General features: G+C 35.8%; 1 protein-coding gene across 1 annotated transcript in view; it reads left to right on the plus strand.

Annotated features, from left to right (window-relative positions):
* The first annotated feature begins 353 nt into the window (after positions 1-353).
* LOC149794365 (uncharacterized) overlaps positions 354-14,703 on the plus strand; it is a 51,660-nt gene continuing 37,310 nt past the window's right edge. The window contains exons 1-5 of the mRNA XM_089968536.1: positions 354-546; positions 5,778-5,836; positions 8,713-8,784; positions 9,732-9,902; positions 11,039-11,197. Of these exons, the coding sequence (XP_089824662.1) occupies positions 5,794-5,836; positions 8,713-8,784; positions 9,732-9,902; positions 11,039-11,197 (445 nt within the window). The 5' untranslated portion in view covers positions 354-546; positions 5,778-5,793. The remainder of the gene's footprint in view (positions 547-5,777; positions 5,837-8,712; positions 8,785-9,731; positions 9,903-11,038; positions 11,198-14,703) is intronic.

Below are 14,703 nucleotides of genomic sequence, written 5' to 3' on the forward strand. Positions count from 1 at the left end.
CATTGTACGTATGCATTAATGGAAATAAAAAGTGTAAAATGATCAATGGAAATTACTAAAGACCTGTCTTTTAACAAATTTAAATGATCAATTTTAAGAGATTCATTAACAGCCACAAAAACAGCGAAATCGGTACATACAATAGACATAGACTGTTTTGTTCTGTCGCTTCTTACAAGCTGTACATACAATGAACGTTCTATGGAAATGTTTCGGGTCGACTGTTTCTCTTTATGTTGGTAAATGAGTACAGCTCCATACGGGTAGAATGAAATTAAAGTCTACCAGCTGTATTGGTCCCTGAGATATACATGTGAGCAGTATTATCATGTTCTACACGGATATGTAAACTTGAGCTTGTAATACTTATCAAGGATTCAAATATTTTCGGGTTTACTTGTACCAGCGAGATTAGAATTTCAACGAGCTTATCGGTTATTCCTACCTTTACTAATGCCATTTGTTCCGACTGCACGAAAATAAATTAAAGGCGATCGGCGTTCCAAGTCTTACTACATGATGTAGCTGGAGACATTTTACTCACAGGTGAGTACAGTTTCTATTATTCTAAGAAAGACAACTGAGTGTAAAGAATTTTTGAAATGATGTTTGCGCTATTATAAATGACATTTAAAAAAGGGGGTGCATCATTGAATATAAATGATACGTGCATGCAGTTTCTGTGTGAATCTCAGTGTCTAAACATACGTGCTATTAAGATTTCAACAATGCTAAATCCTTTGTGTTAATCGACACTGAAGTGCAGGCAGAGAGAAAGACTAAGCCTAGTAAATAACATACATACATACATGCATGCATGCATGCATGCATGCATACATACATACATACATACATACATACATACATACATACATACATACTCAATGTTATTACACGATTATTATGCGTGAAATATTTAGCAAGTTATAAAACCAGCTGTATGAACTATGAATGGGAAAATATTTATTATTAAAGTGATAATGTTAGAGAAACTGGAAAACAGTTATGAAGTTAGGCTTGGGAATGATGAGCCATTTGCAAGGAGGAATGTCAACAGGTTCGTTTGTCTGTATGATCATAGGATGCAATGGGAAACAGCAAGCCTAGCACGTAACAGACCACCAAAAACATTCAGCAGGAACACTGTTTTCAATTTCCTCGTGTCTTGTTGAAGACCGTCGACATAAAGTCGTAAAGTTGTCCATATCTTCCCTCCGCGAGATTGGTAGTGCTAGCGATGCCAACTACTGGTGCATCGCGTTTATTTCTTTGATTGAATGGAAGAACCAAGAGCCAAAGTGGCCAACTTCCCCCGTCGACGACGATACTTTACATGAGTGTTCGAAGTAGAAAACCACCTCATTCATGTACTCATAGTATGGCATGGAATCGGCGTCTAGTTTGAAAGCCTCTTCAACGATACCAGAGATCCATGTACTCGTAGTATGGCATGGAATCGGCGTCTAGTTTGAAAGCCTCTTCAACGATACCAGAGATCCATGTACTCATAGTATGGCATGGAATCGGCGTATAGTTTGAAAGCCTCTTCAACGATACCAGAGATCCATATACTCGTAGTATGGCATGGAATCGACGTCTAGTTTGAAAGCCTTTTCATCAATACCAGAGATCAAGAGGAATAAACTGAATGACCACATGAACATGACATAAAAGTATCTTCAAGAAAGCGTGCAGAATGCAGGGTGACTACATAAACTTGACATAAAAGTATCTACAAGAAAGTGTGCAGCATGCAGGGTGACCACATAAACATGACATAAAATGATCTTCAGAAAAGTGTACAGCATGCAGGGTGACTACATAAACATAACATAAAATGATCTTCAGAAAAGTGTACAGCATGCAGGGTGACTACATAAACATGACATAAAATGATCTTCAGAAAAGTGTACAGCATGCAGGGTGACTACATAAACATGACATAAAATGATCTTCAGAAAAGTGTACAGCATGCAGGGTGACTACATAAACATGACATAAAATGATCTTCAGAAAAGTGTACAGCATGCAGGGTGACTACATAAACATAACATAAAATGATCTTCAGAAAAGTGTACAGCATGCAGGGTGACTACATAAACATGACATAAAATTATCTTCAGAAAAGTGTGCATCATGCAGGGTGACCACATGAACATAACATAAAATTATCTAAATTCCCAAAACACAATAGTTGTATTTCTTAGAATCAGTACTGAATATGGCAGTCGTTTACTGTCCTACAGACCTTGATATCTGCACCATACAAGGGCATGGCAAAAAATTAAAAGCAAAATTAAACACAAAAAAACACACAAAATACACAGCACCAGTATTCTTTGTTCGGTCAGAATGATGCTTTTCATATTTCAGACAAGTTATTTGTTTGATTGATGAGATGAGTGTCACGATATGGCATTCTAGTGATGAGATGAGTGTCACGATACGGCATTCTAGTGATGAGATGAGTGTCACGATATGGCATTCTAGTGATGAGATGAGTGTCACGATATGGTATTCTAGTGATGATATGATGTCATGTTTCGTGTACATATATATTTTACATTTTTTATTGAAATACGCATCCTTCATTGAGCGTCTGTTAAAAACCTGATTTTGAAGGGTAATTGTAAATTTCAATTTGTTTTGGCTTGAATGATTGCAGAAAGTGTCTCTAGAACAAAAATTCAGAGGTAGGAAAAGATACCTTTGTAGTTTCGCCTCCACTAAGAATATATTTGTTTGCCTGTCTGTGCCTTATAAAGAACGTATTCTACCGAGTTCTTCAAATTACACACACTAAAGCATTCTAATAAATGCATTTTCGCTGAGTTTCAACAATGTACGCAGCTCATCACTGGGTAGTTTCTTATTCGTCCATTGTATTAAGATTATCCATGCATTTATTTCAAAGCTCACTGTTTTGCTGGACACATGCTTGTAATTTTCAAAGGGGTGTCACCAAAATACCTCAGTGCAGGTAAAATTGCTTGTTACCCACCATTTTGATATTCTATACCTGGTTTCAAATACACACGTTGCGAATGCTATCGGTTGGAACTTCCCATGGGTTTCTTCAAATTGTTTCCAAGTCGTGGTTTCATGAACTCGCATTGTTTCCCAATAATGCTGAGATTACTGATAGGTCTATCGTATTCAGAGTTAATCGAATCTTTCGAAACAGAACTCAAGCTTCTTTCTATGGCAGTGTTGTCTTACGTTTACATTGTATGTGTAAATTCTGTATTGTAAAAAGTACATAAATATACTGTATAGTATGTTTTTTACCACAACCCCCACCCCAACCCCTCACAAAATTTTTCTCCGCTTCACAATTGTTTCAGGTGAACAACACTTGTGAACTGTAATTAATCCCTCTTACCGAGTCATTTAATTTGTTTACATTGCGCACAGTTCCTTTCGATTCCCTAACTCCCACCCACCTATCATGCATCCCATCCCCTGTTACGAGTACTATGTTACGTCAATCACAACAAAGTAAAACTCCATTCTTAGTCTTTCCACACTTGTAGTCAGTGAACGTTGCTGTTAAAATCTCGTGAAATCATTTTTGTTTGTTCAACGAAAGCAACCATTTTAACTCATGTGCACTTTCAGTTCCATTCCTTTTCAAGCCTTCTGTGCCATCATTATTTTTATAGCACCTTGTCACATGGGTTGTTAAAAAGATATAACTAAGATGACACATTTCCAGCGTTTACAGAATTGATTATTTTCAAAATGTATTTTTTAAAGGGTGGAAGGGTATTTGGAATGAATTCCGTGACTATTAAACTGGTTTAACATATACAGATTTGTTGGGTTGCTGCCAGTCGATTTTTGTGATATGTATATCACACTTCAAATAGAGCAAAATGTATACAATGTAATATAAAGAACCTTGTATCTGGGTACGAACAAAAGAGCAAAAATTAAACCATACTTTGCTGTGCCTGAATTTACGATAACACACACAGAGACATACACGCACACACACACATGCACGCACGAACATACACACACACATGCATATATATATATATATATATATATATATATATATATATATATATATATATATATATATATATATATATATATATATATATATATATATATATATATATATATATATATATATATATATATATATATATATATATGCATGTGTGTGTATGTGCGTGCGTGCGAGTGTGTGTGTGTGTGTGTGTGTGTGTGTGTGTGTTGGCCAGACATTACCTAAATACATTTATTGCTGATATTGTCTGTCAACAGAGAGGGGTTAACAATTATGTGTAATATTTGATCTTCATGGACCTGACTCTAATCAGTAGACTCAGACTTGGTCATTACAATTAACTGAATGATTTTAATGGCAGGTAAGAGATATCAGTTATTTGTCACGGTTGATTAACAGAAGAAACCAGAATAAAAGAAACAGGTAATAATTTCATAATGCTTAATTTGTCTTCTCAAGCATTAACCGATGTTTCATGTGAAGTCACGAACATAGTACATTGGGAATGTAGTCACATAGTAGTACAGTATATAATGCTTGGTTGTACCACATAATGCAACGTGTAAAGCCTTCTGTAAGGTAAGCGTAATCACACATACAGTGCTGTATGTATGTATGTATGTATGTATGTATGTATCTATGTATGTATGTATGCATATACTAATTGCAATATTAATGTATGTACGATACTCACGTTCCGACATAGTGTTTAATTCTCACCTGGAGCCTATGATCATTAAGTTTTACCAAGTGGATTGATACCTACTGATATCGACAATGGGATCCAAGTTATGGCTGTCCAGAAAACAGTTCAGTATGTCTGTCTTCGTTGGTTTATTGAGTGAACTAAACAGCGTTAGAATACATAAAATATATGTTTGTTAGTCAATTTTCTCCTTTCCGATAGCCAGGCTTTCCAAGGAGAGCCTTTGCGCTCTAGAAAGTCCTTTAATTATAATTCTCTTCCAGCTATAAAGTCTATTTGCTTTTAATGAAGTGATTCCACTACTCAGATCTTTGTTTTCAATTGGCTTTACAACATTACTTGATCAAAAATAATATTGGCATGGCTTTTGTTGTAATTAACAAGAGTCACTTTTCAGCACATTTTAACCACTGTCTGTGAATTTTGTCACACTACCGCCATATTTCTAAATAATAATGGTTTAACTGGATCGTCGTCTTGTTGATTAAATAGTTATCTTAAATAGACAATAGTTTATCAAAGCATGTAACGGTCATTTCTCACTCTGATTCTATCATTTTTACGTTTCAAAAACTCCAACGACGATATGGCGGAACAGAGACATCTATAACAAACCAGTCTCTGCTGTGTCTCTGGTCGGAAGTCCGTATCTACAGGGCAAGAAAAAATCCACTGTCCGGCAGTCCAAAATATGTTAAAATTACACTGGTCAAGTAAAAACTGTGACACATGCCCAGACTGTTAAACAGAATATGAAATATTTCTTTTTTTATTGCTTCAAGTTTATACAAATAATGTTTGAATCATCAGTTGGTAGGATGTTTGAAGATTGTTCCAACCATGACCGATATCTATTGCAAGCTACATTATTGAATATTATTTTATCTTAGCACACACACACACACACACACACACACACACACACACACCTGCACCCACGTACATATATATGTACGTATATAATTGTATGTTAAATTGACATTATTAATGTTTTCGGTTTATGTATATGTATATTTATTAACTACACTTGTCCATTTATTTATTTTCATCCAGACTGGATATAGAGAAGATGGATCCTTCAGTGTCACCCCTGAATCTATCGACCGAGGAAGGTAATTCGCACCCTCCATACCAAAACATCTAAACTGTCAACGTCGGAGGATGAACCTATGCCAGAAGAAACACGCAGTACAATGTAACGTAGTAAAGACAAATGACATTGTTTTTCTCCGTCGTTTTGACGTCTACAATTCATTTGACTGTGGGTTACCGCTAGCATTAGTTCACCGTACGTTGACATGGCTATGGATATTGTATGCTGGTGTGTAACTGGTCATTTTAAATACTGCTTGACTGCAGGCATTCTTGGTGCCATATTATGCAATACAAATGACGTTTAAAGCTTCCATATTTTACATTTCTTTGAAATTCCTACTGTGATCTTGTAGGTTATTTTATTAAAACAATATATCTGACAATGCATCGATATGAAATGAAATAATTAAAACGACTGTATTTTGGTTTTGTACAATAACTATTTTTACTTCATGAGTAACCGGAAGCATGTACAAAATTATGTTATAGTTCTTCCAACGTGTTTTGCATCTTTACTCACTTGAAATTCTTTTTCCTTGCTAATACTGGGCAAAGATGATTTAAAGACGGCTGAGATGAAAACTTTCTGGTAGACATAAATGTATCCGGTAATTTGAGAACTATCTCTTTGTATCTTCTGATGACCTGATTTTACAAATCCAAAATGATCACAGCAGAGTCAGCTGTAATCCTGATAGCGTATGAATACTATCTTTTGGGCTTTAAAATTTTATAAAAGTAGGTCTGTCCAGGGCAAACTGACTGGACATTGAAACTCGCCCTTGGAAGATTTGGGTTAGTCTCAAAACATGACTAAATAGTATCACAACTAAAGTAAAACAAAATGATTTTAGGGAAATCACATTATATTTATTTTAGAAATAAATGACTTTCTCTGTTATTGTTGTTTGCACCTGAAAACCATTTGCCGATAACTAAAATAATCAAAATAGTGTATCGTATGTAAATAATTCAGATAGACAGATATGTAGGCGACGAAACGGAAATTATTAGAATGCAAATACAGGTAGAAGAACAATAACAGATATATAAACGTATGCTGACAAACAGCGAAACATATGTAAACAATGGTTTTGAAAATAGTTACATTTGAGAGAGAGAGAGAGAGAGAGAGAGATGTGAAGGTAAAAGACCCAGCCCCACACACACAAAGATAACCAAAAAGAAAACTGTGTTAACGTCATATAATCACGTTTTAATATATTATTTTGATTTATTAGCATTTCCACGTAAAGTTCATCTTTCATGATGCAAACTAAGGAGTCCATCCAGTATGACAATAAAGTTGCGTCCACTCACACGAGTAGTGTAGTGGGACAATAACTCACAACTCACATGCTTAGTTTTGCTACCACGTGCTATTACATTTTCACTAGCACTTTCGTCATTCAAGTCGCTGTCAAAGAGATCTGCTGTCCCGTTGTTTGCTTTAAGCAGTTTTATGGTATTTTCTGCAGGGACGCAGAACGTCGGATCATTTTATGTGGCTCACTCTAGCTAACGATGCTCATTAGGCAACAAGGACTGGATCATTTATGCACGTTTCGTAGCAACGTACTGGTTATTTTTCTTTGAAATAGTTTAGTTTTTGGAATCTTGGCCAAGTTTCCTTTGTTTCTTTGTTTATTTGTATTTTTTCTTCCTTTATAGGCCAACAGACCCATCTATTTAACTACATCAACAGTTGTGAAAACTTTACATTTTGTGATGATTTATTTATACAATCGAGTGATTGGAGAACACTTGTTTTATCCATTTAATTAACAGCAACATGCCTTTAAAAAAAAAACAATCTTCAACAAGCCGTCTTTCGACAATGATTTGAGAACACTTTCTTTTGTCAGTTTAATTTAACAGCAGGCATGTTTGGATCTCCTGGAATTATCACGTAAACAATACATGACTTTTATTTTCAAACATATTGTGAACGAAATCTTACGATTTGCATTATAAACAGTTATCATCTCGTCGTCTTGAAATCGGCGACAATCAAAACACAGTTTTTGACAAGCCCATTTTCTAATGTCTGGAAATACATTTCGGAGCCCACAAACTGCCTAGGAGGAGGCTGGGATTTGAAAGTCAGAGTCCCGTATATGTACAAATAATAGTACTAAAATGTAAATGATAAGACGCAATATCAATATTTATTATATATTTGTCGAAACTTGCTTTAAATAGCAAATATTCGCATTATCATCGGTGTGAGAGAAAATACGTGATTGACGCAAACATTGACTACAAGATGGAAATGACTAAAAGTGTGATGTGTGAAATAAAAGATAGACAGATAAAAGAAACTGGTGCATTTATGCAATACAAGAATGCGATTCATATTAACGCTAAATAAAGGGGTTCTCTGAGTATTGTGACTTGCCAACAGGCATGAACCTCACAAACTTGACCTTGCCAAAGCCAAATTTTGAACTTGGCCTATGTGTTGGACAAGTGGATTCCGTGCTGAAACGGAGGTGCGGTGGTTCAGTGGTTAGCGTGCCGATCTCAAGATAGAAAGGGTGCGAATTCGAATCCTTACATCGGACCAACTTGGGTCAGCTACCGTGTCTTGTCCTTGGGCACGGATTTTTACTCAGCACTAAGTAACCTATCTGTGTTGCTGTGCCGTAATTCACCGAACCAAAACCAAACCGTGCTGAAACCGTCAATGTAACATAAGAAAAATTTAATTTTATTGTAAATATGTGTGTAAATCTGTTTAAAATGATTATAATAATAATCTTTACAACCATCACAACAGTTTCAATAGAGCAAGACTTAAAAGTATAGGATTAGGGAAAGTTTAAATATTATTTTCAAAAAATAGGTACACAAGGCAAAACTTTGTTTTAATATTATTTATCCTGTAATTTAGGAATCATCAGTGTTCAGACGGAGAGCACGATCAAAGCGGTCCAAGAAAGACGAAAAAGTTCAAAAGTAGTAGGTAGGTAACTGATTATATTGAATTTGTTTGTGTGAATTTTGTGAATGATTTTTTGTATGAATCTGTTAGGTATATTTGGGAAAGAATATTAATGTCAAAGGGGGGATGTGAGTCCCGATGTTCTCTCTCGATCGATCGATCGATCGATCGATCTAGAATAGACGTTTGTCCTGCTGGATGCTTTTAAATTTAGGGACCGGCTTTTAAGAACCAAAGCCCCTGACACAATCTCTGTTAAGGGCTTTTCTTTTCTTATACTTAGAAATTTTTGGATTCTCTTGTGTACTTAGATGGGGGCCCCGGGTGGCCGAGTGGTCTAAAGCACTCGCCATTACCAATAACTGTCATCTCACCTCTCTCTGCGTGGATTCGAGTCTCGGGATCGGCCAATGTTGGTACGTGAGAAAGCTTGCCAGTAGGTTCCCGGGGTCGGTGGCTCTTACCGAGGCTTTCCCGGGTTCTTCCTCTATCATTTATACTGGCCGCCATGTATAGCCTATCTTGTCCTGATAAATGGCGTTAAACCCAACAACAACGGCAACATTTCTTAGATGACTACTTTGTAACAAAAATAATTACTTATGTGACATGCAGTCTGTACTTCTATACTGAAAATGAAAGTTGTTGTTGCAATTTGCGATAAATTCTGATTATTGAACTAGAGAAGTTGTGATTGACATGTGTTTATTTTTATTTCCACACATCTTTTTCAGCTAAAGTCACGGAAAATGATGGGTTAGTACCAAAAGAAAGCAAGCACTCGTGACAATACAATTCTGTAGAAAAATTAAGACTTAGAGCAATCAATTTTAAAAAGACAAATACAACAGACATTTAAAATTATATATATATATATATATATATATATATATATATATATATATATATATATATATATATATATATATATATATATATATATATATATATTGTTTGAATCTGAGCAGACCTTAGATATAACGAAGATGAAGATGAAGATTCTTCCAGTGAAGGGGACACCGCTCTGGCCAGGTTGAATGGCGACTTGGAGAACAGTTCCAATGGCGCATGCGTACGTGTGGACCAGGAGAATACCATCACAACCCACGAAGAAACTCATAGGACATTTAAAGTCATGGGTATGTTGCATTTTTGACTTTAAACTATAACAAAGGTAACGATTGTTTCATCACATATTGGTATGACCAAAAACATGAAGTTGTTTGCATTTTTTCCATTGTCAGTAATTACAGACTTGGTAGGAAAGAAAATATGCAAAGAAATTCAATGGAAAACGAGACAAGTCATTCTCAGAAAGGTTGATTCTAGTATAGCAGTCTCGGCATATTAGGCTATCTACTAACCATTTAGTCAGGAACTTTTAGTCTAGTGCTCCCGATTGTGCGACAGGCGAACTGGGTTCGATCCTGACTCTGACACTTAGTGTTTGTGTCTCCGTCTGTTGCATTTATTGGCTCACTTGACTCTCAGTAGCTGGTGGCCAGGTCGGAAACGAGGCTCGATCGCCAGGATAGGTGAATCTGTTGCATTAGTATACGTCTACGTCCACGAATGTTATTTACAACGACTGGCTGTTAGCTAAAAATGATGTCATTTTCCATGGTCATACTGAATAAGAAAGAAATGGTTTTAAAAAAAGAATAAGTAAGTATCCATACTGGAAACACCGAATAGTTAAGCGTGAACCATTAATTTGATCGTTGTAAGAAATGAAGTCCAATCGACAGCAAGCATGGACATTTTCATATATGCTAGTCAAAATCAAAATCAAAATCATACAAATTTCGGGAGTTGGATCTTAACCATCACAAATAGTGTTCCCTCTCTTAAGACATCATTCGTAAACACGTGTTTCTCACCTTATTCTTTCTGTAATGGTCCTAACATGTCTGGATGCAATATAAGACGCTTGCTTAACGTGTATTTGTCACCTTATTTTGGTGTCGTAGTCTTCACGAGTCTGGATGCACTATAAGACGCCGGCTGAATTTGTGTCCGTGACAGTCCGTCACCTTAATTTTGGTGTCGTAGTCCTCACGGGTCTGGTTGCATTCCAAAACTCCTGCTGAACTTGTGTCTGTCACCTTATTTTTGGTGTCGTAGTCCTCACGGGTCTGGATGCCTTATAAGACTCCTGCTGAACTTGTGTCATCTTATTTTTGAAGTCGTAGTCCTCACTGGTCTGGATACGTTCTAAAAACTCCTGCTGAACTTGTGTATATCACCTTACTTTTGCTGTCTACATTACTTTCAGGTTTCAGGCGAAAAGACGTGAGGACCAGGGATATTTTGATGATGCAGTTGAAGAAAATATTGCACGACACGTCCCGTATAGGCATGATGTGGGAGGATGTACAGGAAAATCTCAGGACAACGGAAGAAATAAGCAGAAATGTACAGGAGCTCCAAATTGGTGAGTTGTATTTTGCTTATAAAGTTTAGTCATTGCGAAAGGACGTACATATGGAATTAAAAGTTTTGCTAGTACATTGACACAAGCTAAATGTTTCAGCAGCTAACGTTACCTAAGGGGTGGCAGAGCAAGGTGTACCAAGCAGGCACTTGCCATTCTGATGCAAATACGAAGAAAAACAAAAATAACATTTTAGACTTGGTGTCTGAAGCTGTAACAATAATGTTTTAAGATTTTATTTCACGACCAGAAATAATAATAATAATAATAATAATAATAATAATAATAATGTGGACTTAGTACGGCGTCTAATCATTAGAAGCTCTGTGCGCTTTACAGTCGTAGACAACACATATAAAACATATACAACTACAAGAGTACAAAAACGAACACAATCAGATTACAAAACAAAAACATGCGAATATTAATTAAGGAAGTAAACATCATGAAGCCTTTAAGTTTGTGCTTGTGGCCGAAATAGGTGAGTTTTAAGATAGTTCTTGAATGAGAAAGCAGTGTCTTGTGTCTAAGGTCAATGGGCAATTCGTTCCAAGTAGCTGGGCCCTGGTACGCAAAAGAACGTTGTCCACGTGACTTCATTTTAACAGTGGGAACAATGAAAATGAAGGTGTCGAAAAAGGAGCGTACGTTTCTAGATGGGGTCTGCACATCGGTGAGGTCAGATAGGTACATTGGATTTGAGCCACTCAACGAAATGTAGAATAGTGAACAGATTTTGTGTTTAATTCTGGATCGAACGGGTGGCCAGTGAAGGATACATAGTAGGGTGGGGGTGTATGCTCAGTTCTTTGTACTCTTAGGATTATCAGAGCAGCCGTGTTTTTAACTTTTTTAAAGTTTCTGTAGTAGATATTGAGAAGAACCAGACAGAGGTGGATTACAGTAGTCTAGTCTTGAAAGTAATAAGGAATACACAAGTGTTTTTGTGGATTCAACCGAAAGAAAATTGCTAATGGAGCTGATGCGTCTCAGCTCCAGATATGCGGCCTTGCTCCTCTCAACGCCCAGGATGACAGCCTCAACTTAGTTGAGCAGCTAGATTTGTATATTTGAGGGTCTTTAGCGTACAACTAGTGAAACAACGGACATCGATCTACAACACTGATAAATCATATTTAATGGACATTTAAATAATAAATTAATTAGAGACTGTCCATTTATCTTCCAGTCTATGTGTGTGATTTTCTTGCGGTATGGGATATTTCTTTGTACATTACCTCAAGATAATTTATATATAATGGATATCAAAGTTTGCATGTGTCCCCATAAAGAAGAGCAAAAATATATTATTTTTCAAACTATTCGAGAGAGGAACATTTTTTCTCAAAAAGAATCTCAGGCCCCAGCAAAAACTTAAATGGTGGGTCCCTAACAGGTATATGTCCTACTGAACAAGACAAAAAGATGTACATAAGAAAAGTACCAAAGAGGAAGAAAGTAAAATAATTGCATGAAACATGAAATCAATCCTAATCAACTAAATTTTTTCATCTTTCAAAATCGAAATATATAGGTATGTGCTAAGAGTGAACAAAGAGGAAAATTATTTGAATGATATTTGGATTGTGTTTTACACAATCGTAAAACTTGGCATAGCCAGTTTAGCAAAAAAAGTAGGTTATTACGACTACGATTAACTTTTGAAGGATGTTAACACAAGTGATAAATGTGAATTCATGGATAAATTTGCATGGCCATACTTACAACTAGAGACATATACATGTTATAGATGTCTCTGATGCAACAGTGTCTAGGGAACTGTGCTACAAGTGAAAAGAGCATTTGATGTAATTTGCCAGAGCAATAATGATTACTGTATATATCTAAGTTCAGTATGAGAGAGATGATAATATACCTTAAACTTTCCCTCAGTAATACACTGAATGCCCCTCCCCAGTCCCTTTACACAACAAATGACTTGCTTTATTTTTTGGTCTACAAATAGTGGATGCAAATTGCTTTACTTCTTGAAGAGCACATTAATGTGCATTCAAGCGATTTGATCCCATCAGTGACAACAGTAAATAGTTGTTGTTTTTTTTTGTTTTTTTTTTCTTCAGTTTTTTTTAACCACATAAAATTAACATGAAATGATATTCAGATCTAACTTCTATCTGGTTCTCAGACTACATATTAAAGTGTCATGTGACGAGATTACTGCACTCATGCTCTATTTTTAGATCGGGAATCATAATGCACATCTAAGTTTAATCTTCTTTAAACGCAACATTTGGTCTTTTTACTTTGAACACAGTCTTACTACCACGATTTTTCAACGTCTAAAAGTAGCAATATAAATATATGAACATTTACAAGATAGGGCTCCTTGAAGCGTTGTCTCTAAATGTAGACATTGTCTATACAACTCGTTTTACTTTCAGTGGGTACATTATGCCGTTATTACAAAAACAAATTGTTTTTGTGCTAGTTTGAAAAATGTTCTGTATAAAGTTAAGAAAGATGGTGCAACAATGAAGCCCTATTTTAATTTAGAAATAAAAGCAGCCCCACTTTACCCGTATATTAAAAACAAATCTGATATAGAGGATGTTCAAGACCTTTAATAAGAAATACAGAAAAGTTTATGAAACATTCATTCTTGTATGGCATTTACAAAACCAATTTAAACTTAGCGGCTTTTAAGTCATACATCTTAAATAAAATAGCCTTCGGTTGATAGGAGCTTATTTAACCCATATTTAGATTTTTTTGTTTGTAATTTTAGCTAAGAAGAGATATTATTATATGCTCATTTATTTTCTCCGTTAACTTTACATTGTCAGAATCGTTCAGTATTTTACGATATTGCACACCTTCATATTGCATTCACGTGCATATCCTTACTACATTCTATTGTAAACAAACAATGGACTCACTCAGACGCCATCACTTTTGATTTGTAAACAAATTATCTACGCTCTCGTAGTAGGCGCTTTACGCTTTGTTTGATTAAATTTGTTTCTGAATGAAGTAAAGCAGATGTTTTGTGGACTGCCACATACCAGCTGCTTTGACACATTCCGCGTTAACATTTTTATGATACAGTGTTTCGGATTTAGGCTAGCTATACAGTAGACGCAAGAAAAGGTCCTTACAAATAACATGCAAGTGACAAGGCATAAATTGTCTTCTTTAGCTGATAATAAGAATGGCAAAAAATATACTTACAGTTTTACATCCTGAATTTCCTCAAAATGTACTTTCTTAGTTCTGCAAATCAGAATTACATGAGCCATGTCATAGGTTCTCAATCTTGATTAGTAGAAAAAACAAGCTGACTGAATCTCTCTTTTTGGAGCAGTTTCCGAATCTCCTGGAGTATGGAAATTCGATAGGTGGCAACCAGATTATTCTTGGAGATTTCAACTTTCACTTTGACTGTCCAGGAAACCCAAACACATTAAAACTCCTAGATTCCAGTAATGTTTTTAACCTCAAACAGTCAGTTAAACAACCCACCCATAAACATGGTCGCATTTTAGACT

The sequence above is a fragment of the Sinohyriopsis cumingii genome, chromosome 8 (genome assembly GCF_028554795.1).
Source record: "Sinohyriopsis cumingii isolate HCF-2022 chromosome 8, ASM2855479v2, whole genome shotgun sequence".
NCBI lineage: Eukaryota > Metazoa > Mollusca > Bivalvia > Unionida > Unionidae > Sinohyriopsis > Sinohyriopsis cumingii.